This window comes from Mustelus asterias, chromosome 15 (genome assembly GCF_964213995.1).
Source record: "Mustelus asterias chromosome 15, sMusAst1.hap1.1, whole genome shotgun sequence".
Taxonomy (NCBI): Eukaryota; Metazoa; Chordata; class Chondrichthyes; order Carcharhiniformes; family Triakidae; genus Mustelus; species Mustelus asterias.
In genome coordinates, this window is record NC_135815.1 from 48,776,446 (window position 1) to 48,793,174 (window position 16,729).

At 39.7% G+C, this 16,729-nt stretch overlaps 1 protein-coding gene across 2 annotated transcripts in view; it reads right to left on the bottom strand.

Annotated features, from left to right (window-relative positions):
* Positions 1-4,244: 4,244 nt before the first annotated feature.
* The window catches only part of LOC144504497 (proteasome activator complex subunit 4-like), a 152,361-nt gene continuing 139,876 nt past the window's right edge, over positions 4,245-16,729 (bottom strand). For both annotated transcript variants that reach the window (XM_078229852.1, XM_078229851.1), the window contains 4 exons: positions 15,733-15,895; positions 15,402-15,535; positions 11,657-11,795; positions 4,245-5,186 (listed from right to left, as the gene is read on the bottom strand). In XM_078229852.1, the coding sequence (XP_078085978.1) occupies positions 11,661-11,795; positions 15,402-15,535; positions 15,733-15,895 (432 nt within the window). In that variant the 3' untranslated portion in view covers positions 4,245-5,186; positions 11,657-11,660. The remainder of the gene's footprint in view (positions 5,187-11,656; positions 11,796-15,401; positions 15,536-15,732; positions 15,896-16,729) is intronic.

Genomic DNA, 16,729 nt, shown 5'->3' on the forward strand with positions numbered 1-16,729 from the left:
CTATTTTTTCTTTAAAAGTTTAAAAATTAAACGACGCCTCCATGATCAAGCACCCTTTGTATCTTTACAGCATCTTATCTCAATCTGCAGGCCTTTGATTGGCCTTCTAGCTTTGAAAGTCAGCCCTATTGTCTTTAACCGGATAGAAAATCTGTCACCATCCCAATGAAAGGAGCACGCTGATGAGTTACTGTTTCCCACCCACCCTGGGCAGGTGTAGCACCTAGAAACAGTCCCAAATTCTATTTTCCAGTCCCCACCAGATGAAAATACAGCCCCATGATTCTAAAGCACTATGAGATCCCCTTGAAGAGACTTGTCTCTTATTGAATGGAGTTGCACTTGTGGTGTCAAATCCATTGGGAGATTAATCTGGATTTAGGAAATGCTCAGGGCTGCTTTAGAGTCCCAGGACAAAAACACATCTGGAAACAATTTCCTCAGAGAGTTCTACATTGTCTGTAACCATGTCTACTCTTGGAAAGAGTAGTTTTAACCAGCAATATGAACAAGATAATGTCTGGCTGGATTGAAAGTTCCTAACAATGCATGAAAAAAAAAGAAACAATTTTAGATTTTCACTGATGCTCTGTTGCCAACTCTACTATATTGTCTGTAATAGAAAAGATTCCAAGGAAGAATTATTTCCCCCATTTTTGTTCTCCACTTATCAGTGGATTCTCAGTGTGGAAGATAGTACATTCTGATCTGTACCGCAGGATTTTTTTTCCAAAGTCATTTTTACATTTAAGTCTGGACAAAAATTCTTAATACTTGGTTTGAGGACTTCACTAGTTTTCCAAGTGAACTTTGATGGCGCAAAAAGATGGATTTCTTTTGGACTAGAGGGGGGTTAGGGTTTACAAATTCCATGGAAATGCACGAGTTATATTTTGTCCATGTACAAAGTGGGGAACCAGATTAGGTTGTCTGTCTGCGTTACGGAATAGTGTGCAGCATGTAGGTTTGAAAGCAAAAGAATACGGAAAACAACTATTTAGGGTTAACTGTTAAAAATGTGAACCCTCAAAAGTATTGCAGATCTAAACCAAACTGTACACCAAATTTTGAGATAAAAGATAAACATTATGGTCATTGCCACTAAAACAGACTGTTTCAATGTTTACCTAGACGGAACACTTACAAATAGCTTTTCTGTTATCAAAGGCTCCCCTGATTGCTAGTTGGTAGCTCCTCCATGCAGACTAGAAAGGATCCAAGTTCAAAGCCCTGTCCACGTTAAATTAACTTGTCTCTGTCAGAGTGGCTGAGGGTGAAAATGTATCTACACTACAATTGCTATCCAATAACACCACCTGGAAATGGCTGCGTGGAGGCATTGGGTGAGAAGAGGATAAGGCTTGGTTGCAGTGACCTGCAATTGAACAAGAGACAGTTGACACTATTGAGATACATAACAGAACATGGATTCCATCCCTCAACAATTCAATGTTTTCAGAGCCACAATTTTGATGGAGCTCTCCTGACCATAGAAACATAGAAAATTACAGCTCAGAAACAGGCCTTTTGGCCCTTCTTGTCTGTGCCGAACCATTTTATGCCTAGTCCCACTGACCTGCACTTGGACCATATCCCTCCACACCCCTCTCATCCATGAACCCATCCAAGTTTTTCTTAAATGTTAAAAGTGACCCTGCATTTACCACTTTATCCGGCAGCTCATTCCACACTCCCACCACTCTCTGCGTGAAGAAGCCCCCCCTAATATTCCCTTTAAACTTTTCTCCTTTCACCCTTAACCCATGCCCTCTGGTTTTTTCTCCCCTAGCCTCAGTGGAAAAAGCCTGCTCGCATTCACTCTATCTATACCCATCAAAATCTTATACACCTCTATCAAATCTCCCCTCAATCTTCTACGCTCCAGGGAATAAAGTCCCAACCTATTCAATCTCTCTCTGTAACTCAGCTTCTCAAGTCCCGACAACATCCTTGTGAACCTTCTCTGCACTCTTTCAATCTTATTTACATCCTTCCCGTAACTAGGTGACCAAAACTGTACACAATACTCCAAATTCGGCCTCACCAATGCCTTATACAACCTTACCATAACACTCCAACTTTTATACTCGATACTCCGATTTATAAAGGCCAATGTACCAAAGGCACTCTTTACGACCCTATCCACCTGTGACGTCACTTTTAGGGAACTCTGTACCTGTATTCCCAGATCCCTCTGTTCAACTGCACTCTTCAGAGTCCTACCATTTACCCTGTACATTCTTCTTTGGTTTGTCCTTCCAAAGTGCAATATCTCACACTTGTCTGCGTTAAATTCCATTTGCCATTTTTCAGCCCATTTTTCTAGTTGGTCCAAATCCCTCTGCAAGCTTTGAAAACCTTCCTCACTGTCCACTACACCTCCAATCTTTGTATCATCAGCAAACTTGCTGATCCAATTGACCACATTATCATCCAGATCATTGATATAGATGACAAACAACAATGGACCCAACACCGATCCCTGCGGCACACCACTAGTCACAGGCCTCCACTCAGAGAAGCAATCCTCCACAACCACTCTCTGGCTTCTTCCATTGAGCCAGTGTCTTATCCAATTTACTACCTCCCCATGTATACCCAGCGACTGAACCTTCCTAACTAACCTCCCATGAGGGACCTTGTCAAAGGCCTTGCTGAAATCTAGGTAGACAACATCCACCGCCTTCCCTTCATCCACTTTCCTGGTAACCTCCTCGAAAAACTCTAATAGATTGGCCAAACATGACCTACCACGCACAAAGCCATGTTGACTCTCCCTAATAAGTCCCTGTCTATCCAAATATTTGTAGATCCTATCCCTTATCACACCTTCCAATAATTTGCCCACCACCGACGTCAAACTTACTGGCCGATAATTTCCCGGATTTCTTTTGGAACCTTTTTTAAACAACGGAACAACATGAGCCACCCTCCAATCATCCGGCACCTCCCCCGGGAATACTGACATTTTAAATATGTCTGCCAGGGCCCCTGCAAGTTCAACACTAGCTTCCCTCAAGGTCCGTGGGAATACCCTGTCCGGTCCTGGGGATTTATCCACTCTGATTTGCCTCAAGACAGCGAGCACCTCCTCCCCTTTAATCTGTAAAGGTTCCATGGCCTCCCTACCAGTTTGCCCTATTTCCGTAGACTCCATGCCCGTTTCCTCAGTAAATACAGATGCAAAAAAAACATTTAGTATCTCCCCCATCTCTTTTGGTTCCATACACAGTCTACCACTCTGGTCTTCAAGAGGACCAATTTTATCCCTCACTATCCTTTTGCTCCTAACATACCTATAGAAGCTCTTTGGATTTTCCTTCACTCTGTCTGCCAAAGCAACCTCATGTCTTCTTTTAGCCCTCCTGATTTCCCTCTTAAGTAGCTTCTTGCACTTTTTATACTCCTTGAGCATCTGATCTGTTCCTTGCTGCCTGTACATTTCATACAACTCTCTCTTCCTCTTAATCAGTGTTACAATCTCCCTCGAGAACCAAGGTTCCTTATTCCTATTTACTTTGCCTTTAATCCTGACAGGAACATACAAACTCTGCACTCTCAAAATTTCTCCTTTGAAGGCCTCCCACTTTCCATTTACATCCTTACCAGAGAACAGCCTGTGCCAATCTACACTTCCCAGATCCCTTCTCATTTCATCAAATTTGGCCTTTTTCCAGTTCAGAACTTCAACCCGAGGACCAGATCTATCCTTATCCACGATCAGGTTGAAACTAATGGCATTATGACCATAGGACACCTCAGACCGGATTACCAAAACGCAAAACTCATCACATGGAACGAAGAGTCTGAGAATCATCAGCTTGTAGTTTGTTCCCAAAAAAATATTGTAACCCTGTGGGACTGGATGGATACTGTAAGCAGATAACAAAGTCTCTCATTTGGTCCCCACCATCTTTCCATTTGACAAAACGAGAGTATACTCCAACACCCGAATGCACAGTTATATTCATGTACAGGTACAGCTTTATGCAGGGAACCAAAAGGGTGAAAAATCTGTGGTTACAATTCCAGCAAGGCTGGGTATGGGTGTGAAAGAGATTTGACTAAATTGTCCTCTGGAGTGATTTTCTGAACCATGTGAAGACTGACAGAATAAGGAAGAATTTAGTCTTCCTACAGAATCTATACCGATATCTTAAAAAGTTTCATAATAAATACTTTTTTTTATTATAAACATACACTTTTTAAGAAAGATTACACTCAATCTCACAAAACAACACAAGTTTGTTACAAACAATCCATTTATTGGCTTTAAAATAACCAAACAGTACATCAAAAATCACTTCTTTTTGGCACTACCCTATATAGTGGTTAAGTCTTTGACATGTTATGATGAGCAATACGATCTGACCTTTTACCCATCATCCAAAGGATTGTACATTTGATGCTGCCACCAAACTATGTATAAACAAATGCTTAACAACCGAGGAAGCAAATAAAAAGGTAAAATAATTGGATAAAAAGACTAAAGATATTGAGACACATTAAAATTATTTAAACACATCAAGATCAGCAGCATGATAAACCTTCTATAGTTTAGCAAACTTGAGGGCTAAAATGCATTTTTGAAAGCATAGCCCTACACGAGTAAAGCACATGATCTGAAGACAAAACCACTATTAAGTTTACACCATTGCATCTACAATGAAACTCAACAACAAAGATCACAACACAAGGTCTTTGAAGATTACATTTTGTACAAATGTATTAGCTAGTCTCCTGTTTCTACAGTTTTTACATTTCTTTTACAGCTCTAAATATAAGTTATGAAATAGCCAGCGGAGCTGTCATAAGAGCAGTCAAGAAATTGAAGATGTTTTGAGCAAAAACTGTACAAGAATTTTACAAATTCAGCAGAATTATTTTTGTTTAATTACAATTTTTTTGTAAGTAAGCAAAAAAACTGTCCATATATTAGTGAAAATTCTACTAAACATTTACATACATACAGAATTTCTGCTGTTGTGAATTCTTATGTATTTAGACTGGAAAAGATTTACATATCTTTAAGGGAGCAAAAAAGTTAGTATTTGCAGCTTCTTGGGTCTTCAGAAGACTTATACGGTTGTTGGGATTCTCAGGCATATGTACAAAACAAATGTTCTCCTTTGTTCATTAGTAGTAGCACCAACACTCCTTTCCATTAGTGTCAACAGAACTACTGTCTAGGAGATGAAAAAGGGAAAATATTGTGAGATCTAAATTGGTCCAATTTCAAACATCAAAGACAACCAGGTTAGGTTTAAAGTTAGAACAGAAATACAATGTTTACTCCCTTCTCCTCTATCCCATTATTTGCCACTTAGCACTGTTCTCTACGCGAGAGTGTATCTGTAGACAGAATATTTGTTCACATAACTGATAGTTATTAATTTCATTAGATCAACTATTGTACACTTCATTTATCCACATTCATTTATCATTCCCTACACCCTAGCTATAACTGTAACACTACATTCTGCACTCTCTCGTTTCCTTCTCTATGAACGGGATACTTTGTCTGTATAGCGTGCAAGAAATAATACTTTTCACTGTATGTTAATACATGTGACAATGATAAATCAATTCAAAATTAAAATATTATCAAATTGCAGCAGATTGTGAATTGAAAATTACAAATGAGTTTGAAACACTGCCAAATTCACCTACAAAAAGGTTTAAATCTGATTTGCATAGATATAGAAAGCACCATTCTCTTGGACTAATATTTCAAAATCACAACCTACTTACTCATGAATCTGAATCAGAGTGCATATTCAGAAACTTACTGAGTTACCAGGTCACAAAAATTATGGGAGAATTGAAAGAGAAACACACTTTCTGTCCAGAATGGGGGTGTAAAAAAGAGAGGAAGTGCCTTTGAATCATGGGACATTGCTTAACAGAAACAAGATCATTTGGCCCATTAAGTTTGGGTTTGTATTTTTCCCCTCACTCCCAAACCCCATACCATTTAATATTTATTTTTAAAAAACTATTTGATTCAATTTTCTAAAAACAATTATGGATTCTGGTTCAATAGCGTTTGTCAAAGAATTCCCCATTCTAACCATAACTTGTGTAAAGATGTCTATTCTATTTCCCTTTAATGATTACGGTAAATTTCTATCTGCTGTTACCGTCCCGTTGACCAGTGGAACCGATCCCTCACCATTTACAATAGCCCTTCGTAATCTAGAAGACAACAACTTGCATTTATGCAGAACCTTTAAAATCAAGAATCAACCCAGAGTGCTTCATGAGGGGCAATTTAAAAACAACTGGGTACGATGCTCTTTTGGAGAGTTGGTGTAGATTCCACTTGATAGGCCGAATGGCCTCCCTTTGCACCCATAGGGATTCTTTGCTTCTTCTTCCAATGATATACAGCTGCCAAATGGTGGGGTAAAATGGGGAAAGGTGGTGGCAATCAGAGGAAAGGATAGGAACAAACAAGGCCATAAAGATCAGTGAGGACAGTGATGATACATTATGAGCAACATAGGATCCTGGAAACAAAACTTTGGATGAACTTAAATTTATGGGGGATGAGAAGCTCACTAGGAGAACATTAGAATAGTCTAGTCTGGTGGTGACACAGGCACAGATGACAATTTTTAAAAAAGGGCCTGCAACAAGCCATCTTCAGTCTGGAGCACGAGGCAAAACATACACCATATGAAGGGAGAGATGATTTACTTTGGTTACAGATTGGCAGAGGTTAGAAGAGCATGTCTTGGTCATGAGCAGACAGGAAGAAGATGAATAGTCAATAGCTGAAGTTTGAGACTCTATTGGGGATGAAGCTGATTTTAGACAATATATTGTTCTATGATATAGAGTATATTTCTCCTAGCTTTCTTTATCATTAAACATTTTTAAGTGCTGAATTTGACCTAATTGTTCTTTCAATTCATGGCACCTTCCCCCTCCCTTTTGTTGTGTTGGAATATACTTTATTTGTACCTGTTGCATCTCCTGTTCAAACATTTTGCTGTTGATATATTTGACAATATTCTTTCCATTCAATCTAAGCATTATCTTTCCTTATTTCATTATAATTTATAATAAATTATAGAATCATAGATTACAGGAGGAGGCCATTCAGCTCACCAAGTCTGCAGCAATTCTTTCAAGCGGAAATTTTGTCACTTCCTTGCTCTTTCCTCATAGTCATGAAATTCTTATTCTTTAACTATATATCCAATTCCCTCTTGAAGGCTACTATTGAAAATCACTACACCTTCATAGATTCAATATGGCTGTTTGAACAAAGTGATCAGGAGGAATTTGTCAAAGTTTCCACTCCTAGTTGTTATCTGGCATTCAACCTGGAAATGTGTACAGGTGTTGGGTTAAACAGGAATGTGTTCAACCGTGATAGTTCTGGTCAAATTATTTGTTGACACCCACACCAGTCAGGTAGCAAAGACTGCCATATTCCAGTAAGGTATCAAACATTCCAGGAGAGGAGTGGAGAAAACCGGTGAACAAAACGGAGGAAGAAATTCTAACTTCATCTTTGGAAAAGCATTCCACAGCGCGCCATAATAAATATTACTCACTCCCACATTAGCCATTTTTATGACATCTCTCAGGCAGACAGACAACTTAAGAAAATAAGAATTGCTTTCATATTGTGCCTTTTGCAACCTCATGAATGTCCCAAAACATTTTATAGCTAATTAAATGCATTTGAAGAATAGTCACTGTTACAATGTGGGAAACACAACAGCTAACTTGTGGACAGAAGAGCCTCAAGAAACAGCAATGCAAAAATGACCAGATTATCTGTTTTAGGCATTTGGTGAAAATAAATGTTAGTTGGGACACCAAAAGGACTCTATATTACTCTTCTTTGAATATTGCCAGGGGATTTTTTTTTACATCCATCCGATGACAGACTCTCACATTAATTGCTCATTGAAAGATGGTACTGTGACAATGTGCAGTGCTCCCCAAGCATGGTACTGAATGTCTGTCTCGTATTATGTGCTCAAGTCTCTGCAGTGGGACCCCAACCCACAGCCTATTGATTCAAAGGCAAGGCTGCTCCGACTGAGTCATGGCTAACAGCAATGCTAAATTGGGATCAGTTTGGTGCTGTGAGCTCACATCCACCAAGAAGTGGGTTGAGACTGCCCACACTCATTTTGAAAAGAACTCATACGCCCAGAATTAGACCTCTATCCAACTAGTTTGGGAAGTGAAAGGAAAATTTGCTAAACCATTGTGCCACCTACTCTCCTCTTGAATACCTTTACAATAAATGTCCTCATCAAATTGCCAGAGGACAACGTTGAGGTACATACAATTAAGCCACACAACCCATCAGATTAGACAAACAATGTTAGCCAACTCAATCTCAGGCCACCTACTTCAATATTTTACACACTTTACCCATTATCATGGTATTTTTGTATTGATATTTCCAAGGACTGTGACAATCAAGAATGTAGCAAACATTTAGATCAATGATCCCCCATAACCATATTAACAAACCAAAAACAATGTTTGAGGGTAACTATTATAAGAATTCTGTTCGACTAAAGAGTAGCTACAAAGAAAACAGAAACCTACATAGATAATCAACAAACATACAAGTCAATCAGTATTTGTCCCTCATCCATGCCGTTGTTACTTCCTGATCTACTATTCTAATGCTTTCCTGGCTGGCCTCCCATTTTTCATCCTCCATAAACTTAACCACATCTGAAACTCTACTGCTCATACCCTAACTTGCACCAATCCCATTCACCAAGTCTAACAGAGCCCCGATATTAAAATTCTCATCTTTGTGTTCAAAAATTTCCATGGCCTCATTCCTTCCAATGTCTGTAACCTCCTCCAGCCCTACAACTCTCCTAGAACTTTGCATTCCGCCAACTCTGGCCTCTTTGCATCACTCTATTTTCTATGCCCGTCATTGGTGGCCATATCTTCAGCTGTTTAGATCCTAAGCACTGGAATTTCCTCCCTAAACCTTGCCATCTTTCACAACTAATAAAACCCATCTCTCTAGCTGAACTTCCAGTCACCTATCCAAATGTCTCCTTTTTTTGCCAGTCACTGTTTTCTCTTTCTATTTTTTATGGAACCCAAATACACTGTGGTCACCATTTCCTCATGATACTCTATTTTCTCTCTTTTATTACCTAGAATCAGGTTGAGCATGCTTCCTTATAGGAACAGCAACATATTGGCTGAACACTTAAAAACATCCCTTTCCTCACCATAAAATATTCCCTATCCTAGTATATTTTTGGATAGTGAAAAACATATTATTGTCAATGCACACCTCTTTTCATTTGTCTTTCTGTACAAAATGCAGCTTATTCCTCGTCAACCTATCAGAAAAGCTCTGTAATTTTTTCATCTTGGGCTTAATGGAGACCAGCATTTTTAAGCCTTCACTGTTCTCTTGAACCACTCCAATGGGTTACAGAGTCAGCCAACAACCATCCTGGGAGCATTTTATTGATTTTTAAATGCAAACAGGCGCTTTGGAAAAAGCTGATCCAAAGATCCAGAGCCTCGGAAAATACACAAGTTTATAACAGTATCCAGTCATTGGTGATTTTTACATTTGCAGAAATTTCCTCTGCTAATCAGAAATGTTGGCTCTCACACACTGTGCAGTTACGACAGATTTAGCCTCTAAAACTCATTGGTTTTTTGGCAAAAATGCACCACAAAGCGGCAATATTAACTAGTTGCCTGGTGAGAACGTGAAAACTCAAAGGAGGGAGCTTTCTCTACTGTAGCCTCACCTCCTTTATTCTAGAACCTTCCAAAAGAAACACTAGCCTATGTTTAATGCATATTATACCTGACTGGGAGCATTAATTAAAAATGGTAGAAGAGCATTTACTTTCCCAGTACATACAAAAGCAGTTTAATTAATGATCTAGACAAAGATAGAATTCAAACAGTAATCAGTTTGGGGAGAGGAGAAAGAGGAAATTAAAAAATCATAAAAAATTACAAATAAATTATTTTACAAACATATGCAGATTATAACATAAGAACATAAGAAATAGGAGCAGGGGTAGGCCATCTAGCCCCTCGAGCCTGCCCCGCCATTCAATAAGATCATGGCTGATCTGACGTGGATCAGTACCACTTACCCGCCTGATCCCCATAACCCTTAATTCCCTTACCGATCAGGAATCCATCCATCCGCGCTTTAAACATATTCAGCGAGGTAGCCTCCACCACCTCAGTGGGCAGAGAATTCCAGAGATTCACCACCCTCTGGGAGAAGAAGTTCCTCCTCAACTCTGTCTTAAACCGACCCCCCTTTATTTTGAGGCTGTGTCCTCTAGTTTTAACTTCCTTACTAAGTGGAAAGAATCTCTCCGCCTCCACCCTATCCAGCCCCCGCATTATCTTATAAGTCTCCATAAGATCCCCCCTCATCCTTCTAAACTCCAACGAGTACAAACCCAATCTCCTCAGCCTCTCCTCATAATCCAAACCCCTCATCTCCGGTATCAACCTGGTGAACCTTCTCTGCACTCCCTCCAATGCCAATATATCCTTCCTCATATAAGGGGACCAATACTGCACACAGTATTCCAGCTGCGGTCTCACCAATGCCCTGTACAGGTGCATCAAGACATCCCTGCTTTTATATTCTATCCCCCTCGCGATATAGGCCAACATCCCATTTGCCTTCTTGATCACCTGTTGTACCTGCAGACTGGGCTTTTGCGTCTCATGCACAAGGACCCCCAGGTCCCTTTGCACGGTAGCATGTTTTAATTTGTTTCCATTGAGATAGTAATCCCATTTGTTATTATTTCCTCCAAAGTGTATAACCTCGCATTTATCAACGTTATACTCCATTTGCCATATCCTCGCCCACTCACTCAGCCTGTCCAAATCTCTCTGCAGATCTTCTCCGTCCTCCACACGATTCACTTTTCCACTTATCTTTGTGTCGTCTGCAAACTTCGTTACCCTACACTCCGTCCCCTCCTCCAGATCATCTATATAAATGGTAAACAGTTGCGGCCCGAGTACCGATCCCTGCGGCACGCCACTAGTTACCTTCCTCCAACCGGAAAAACACCCATTTATTCCGACTCTTTGCTTCCTGTCGGATAGCCAGTCCCCAATCCACTTTAACACACTACCCCCAACTCCGTGTGCCCTAATCTTCTTCAGCAGCCTTTTATGGGGCACCTTATCAAACGCCTTTTGGAAATCCAAAAACACCGCATCCACCGGTTCTCCTCCATCAACCGCCCTCGTCACATCTTCATAAAAATCCAACATGTTCGTCAAGCACGACTTTCCCCTCATGAATCCATGCTGCGTCTGATTGATCGAACCATAACAGGTCCACTAATTTAAATTGTGTCTTTCAAAACATCTTAAGTTCATGTGACTCCAGTAAAATCACTTCAGTTCTTTTAGGATTTTAGCAATGTATCTTCATTATATTAGAATTATGCTACACTCCAAACCAACTATTATTCCAAATGTAATGTGGTAATGGAATTTTCCAAAACTTTGCTCAATACACAAGAACATTCATAATACAATCTTAAAACCAAACTCACTCCCTTCCCAAAATCCAACATTTTCTTATTTGCAATCTACAGGACAATTATTGTATTTTGTAAATATTTGATTTCAATAGCTGTTATACCTCCTCAGGCATAATAACATGGTGACACAAGGAGGTCTGCAAGAATCACCAATTGATCATCTGTGAACTGCTGCTTATGTTCTTGCCAGTTATCATGGTGAGTTCTTCGGAAATTGGATAATGTTTTCTTCACAGTCATCTGCAAAAAAGAACATTTTAAACACCTCAGCATGGTATATAGATTCAGGTTCTTATGAACAAAATAGACCAAAGATGAATCAATCTCAACATGTAACTGAAAAATATGAGCTGGAAATTATTGAAAAAATAACAGCATCTGAACAACATATACTATTAAGGTGCAAATCAAACAGCAACTTGCTGAGAGGATGGATACCCTGCAAATTGGTGCAAGGTGCTGGATCATGACTGGTAATTAATGTTCCTGGATCTGAAAATGAATAACAAAAACTGTGGAGTTTCATTCCTTCAGGCAGTGAATTGTTGAAGATCTTAAAAATGACAATTAAAAAAAAATCTTATTTTTCCTTTCTCTTTTTAGAAAAATTATTCTTGCACAGGATGCTGGAGTCGCTGGCTAGGCCGGCATTTATGGCCATTACCCAATTGCCCTCGAGAAGGTGGTGGGTGAGCTGCTTTCCTAAACCGCTGCCGTTTCATGTGGTGCAGGAACACTCTCAGTGCTGTTAGGCAGGGAGTTCCAGAATTTTGACCCAGTGAGTGAAGGAACAATGATATAATTCCAAGTCAGGATGGTGTGTGACTTGGAGAGTAACTTGCAGGTGGTGGTGTTCCTGTGCATTTATTGTCCTTGTCCTTTTGGATGGTCATCGGTTTCAAAGGTGCTGTTGAATGAGCCTTGGTGTGTTGCTGAAATGCATCTTGTAGTTGGTGCACATTGCTGCCACTGTGTGTCGATGGTGGGAGGGAGTGAATGTTAAAGGTGGTGGATGGGGTGCCAATTTAGCGGGCTGCTTTTATCCTGTATGGTGTCGAGCTGTTAGTGTTAGAACTACACTCTAAAACTGCACAGCTAGGGATCCAGCAATACTGAACGTCAAGGGGAAATAGTTGGAGATGGTCTCTGCCTGGCGCTAGTGTGCCATTCTACTCATCAGCCCAAGCATGAATGTTGTATGGGTTTTGCTGCACGTGGACTTGGACTGCTTCAGTATCTGAGAAGTTGTGAATGATGCTAAACAATCATCAGCAAACATCCCTACTTCTGACCTTACGATGGAAGGAAGTCATTGGTGAAGGAGCTGAAGATGGTTGGGCCTTGGACACTATCCTAAAGAACTCTTGCAGTGATGTCCTAGAACAGCAATAATTGACATCCAAAAGCCACAACTATTTTCTTTTATATAACTCAGTATAACTCTAATCAGTGCAGATTCTGCCCCCAACCTGGTGGCACCCAAATTGTGTGACAGTGAGGTTATTTTGGAGTTAGTACTGCTGGATAGCACTGCTGACAACACATTTCATCACTATGCTGAAAACTGATATTGTCCGACGGGGTAGTAATTAGCCAAGTTGGATTTGACCTTTTTACGTACACAGCATACCTGGGCAATTTTCTACATTGATGGGAGAGGCCAGTGTTTTAGCTGCACTGGAACAACTTGTCTAGGGGTACAGGTAAATCTGGACCACAAGCCTTCAGTACTATTGCCAGGACAGTCAGTGCCCATAGCCTTTGCAGTATCTGGTGCCTTCAGCCATTTCGTCATATCACAGGAGTGAATCAAATTAGCTGATACCTGGCAACTGTGATGTTGGGACACTCAGGAGGAGGTGGCTGAGATACATCATCTAGCTGAAGATGGTTACAAATGCTTTTGCCTGGTGTGATGACACCGTGCCATTACGAAATGTATTTATATCATGTTTCTTGTAAAGCGGTATGTTTAAAATTCAGCTGTTTTACATGATGCTGATTTGTCTGGGCACCAGGCAGCTCAGCTGCTGAGAATCAGGCTAATGGTTGATTTTAGCTTGTTTTAATCTAAGTTAATGCATTTTTTGTTTATTTGGTTTTTAACCCGGGTTTCAGAGAAGGGCTTTGATTAGGTTGATTTGACAGAGACGGTCATGTGCTTAAGAGGAGTTACTGAGCTTGCAGAGAAAAGCAGGCAGTTACAGCCGAGTTCTGAAAGAAGCAAGAGATGTCTTTGTCTCTCTCTCTCTGGAGGCTGCTGTTTGGAACCTGCTATGAGAAGTAGATCTGTCTGTCACTCTCTCCAGAAAGGTTCTGGAGGCTCGAGGACTGGCAGCCCAAGTCCAAACACGTAGGCGTGTATATGGCTAACTGATTTTGAAAAGGAGTTTAAATCTATAAGAGGAATATTGCTTGAATTGGAACTAATAGAGATAGGTTAGCAGTTAAGAATTATATCTTGTCATGTTTAAGTATTTCAATTGGTAAAAGTTAAGCTAATTCATTTGTTATAGTTAAAACTGTATTGTTAAATAAAATTTGTTTTGATAAAAGCTTCCTAGTTTGTCAGTAGAAATGGGCCGGGAGTAAAATACCTTATCCTCACACTAATGTGATTCTTCTGACACACTAGGAAGCTTTTATCAAAACAAAGAGAGACCTATTTCTCCCAGCAGAAATATTAGGAAACACCTCTTCCTTCTTTCAGAACTCAGCAGTAATTGCCTGCTTTCCCCTCAGCTCCTCCTCTTGTCAATCATCCTACTCAAACCCCAGGGGAAAAACCAAATAAACAAAAACGCATTAACTTAGATTGAAACAAACTCATCCCTAGCTGAAATCAATCATTATACCTGGTGTCTGGATTAACTGGCACTGTGCAAAAAAAGCTGAATTTTAAAACGACCCTTTAAAAGAAACACAATATAAATACATTTCTTAAAGGCACAGTATCATCACACCTGCTTGAGCAATGTGCAACAAAATTCTATCATCCATATCTATAAGGGCTGGCAATGACTCCAGGGATCTATCTTCAGTCAGAGACCTGGCTACCAGAGAGGCAGATGCAAAGCTGCACCATCTTTCGCAACAGCACTTACAGCTACCATAGAGCATAAGGGTGGTACATTCAGTGACAAGTAGCCTGAAACTTGGGCAAACATTTACTTGCGGACATGTTATAATGCTGACCAATGGAAAGATGTGCTATGACAGAGCAGAGAGGGCAGCCCATAATACAGCCACTATATATAGCACCATCTCCACCAGTGGGAAATTTTCACTTCTCTACAAACTCAGACCTCACCTTGGATTTCCGTTTCCTGCACGTTTTAAAAAAAATCCTTATTTGCTCCCCTCAATTTTGGTAAAGATCATCAGGATTTGAAATACTTTGTGCCTTCCCTAACATTTAAGAAATGTTACTGCCAAATATATTTCCCTTTAATTGTCTACGTTCTGTTAAATATAAATGACATGCCATTTTATATTCCCATCACAACTGCAATCCCTGCATATATGCAAAACTGTACTTAAAACTATGCATCAAACTTAGATAGAACGGTACACTTCCATTCAGAACAATGTATTGTCAATTTCAAATTATTTGGATGTAAAATTTAACCATATCAGAAAATCTAAGTTGTTTTATCTATCCCTGTACAATTCAATATTAGGTGATGAGTGAAAATTTGCAGTTCTTACTTGAGATTCAAAATAGGTAATTTTGGGTTTTTGATTGTTCAATTTTAATTTATGACCAAATAAATTGCTGCATTTACAATTCTGTCATCAATACAACATCAGGGAACATAATGTCTTTAAGCAGTAGCTTCTTTTTACCTCTATAGGTTGTGGATCATTTAGGTGAACACTGAGGTTCATCAGAAGTTGTGGCATCCAAGTTGGCACTTCATATGGACTCGATAAGATGCAGGCACTTAGTCCTAATACTCCAGCATGTCGGCGAACCAAATCTACAGAGGTGGATGAAAAGTATTACAAATTTTATTTGTTGGATTTGCATATGTAAAAAAAACTTATTGGGGCTTTTAACTTTTGCTCACTTGCATGTTCACCTTCTAGACAACCAACGGGGGAAACGAGATGCAAAGCATAAATGATTACTTTCCCTGCTAAAAGTCAGCTTCAGATATATAAACATACTTCTTACCTGCTGGAGGAATTGTATCTGCCACTGTGCCTGGATCTCTTTTCCTCTTCTTTGGAAGTCTGGTCTTGCAGAGCTGTTCAAAGTGACTCTGCATGGAGCTATCCATAGTCAGGAAATTACACTGCAACAGGCCACTCAGGGTAGTGGCAGCCATTTCTCTTGCCTATGATCAGTAAAAAAAAATATTCATCAGTTAATACCCAGCGTTCACAAAATGTGCCCAACACACCATTCTGCGTCATTCATGTCCTTTCCTACAAAGCCTAGAATTAATATTTTATGAGTTCACTTCAGTATGTACTGCAGTTTTAGGTGATTGCCAGCTTTATATTGCTTACCACAGTGCTGTTTGCAACGTTAAGTCCTTAAACATGCTTCTGCCTTTCTCCCTGTGTGAATCTCTCTCCCTGCCCCCCCCCCCTTCCCCTGACCAACCCCTTGCAACATTCCTTCTTCACACAGGACTTCTGCCATCATTGATTCCACTTTCAGTGTGCAGCTTTCATAACTGGACAAGACACAAGTAGAAATACTATGCTGACACTCATTTTGTTCATGTGTATGTAATGGCAAAGTGAAGAATTCGCACTGATGATGTCAAGGTGAAATGTTTAAAATATTTTGATTTACACAACTGTTTTTGGTGCTTAGTTATTACAGGATGAAATCAATCCTAACATTGGAGTAGTTTTACTACTGCAATTTTGGGTTGCTTCACAGTGAATGCACCGAGAACTTAAAATGACCTGTTTAGGTCGACTTGAAATCCAGGAAATTTCAGACGATAAACATGGTCTTTCATGTAATTTCAAAATTAACATCTTTGTTACAGCCTCTGCAGTATTGTCTCAAAAGAAAAATACACTGCAAATGTTTATACTGAGTATTCATTAACTTAATCTGTAAACTATTCTCAACTGCACTTTGCATTCAATCTTGCAGATTACAATTTAAATTCATGAACACAATGTTCTGATGCCGTGTAAGGCACTGAGTG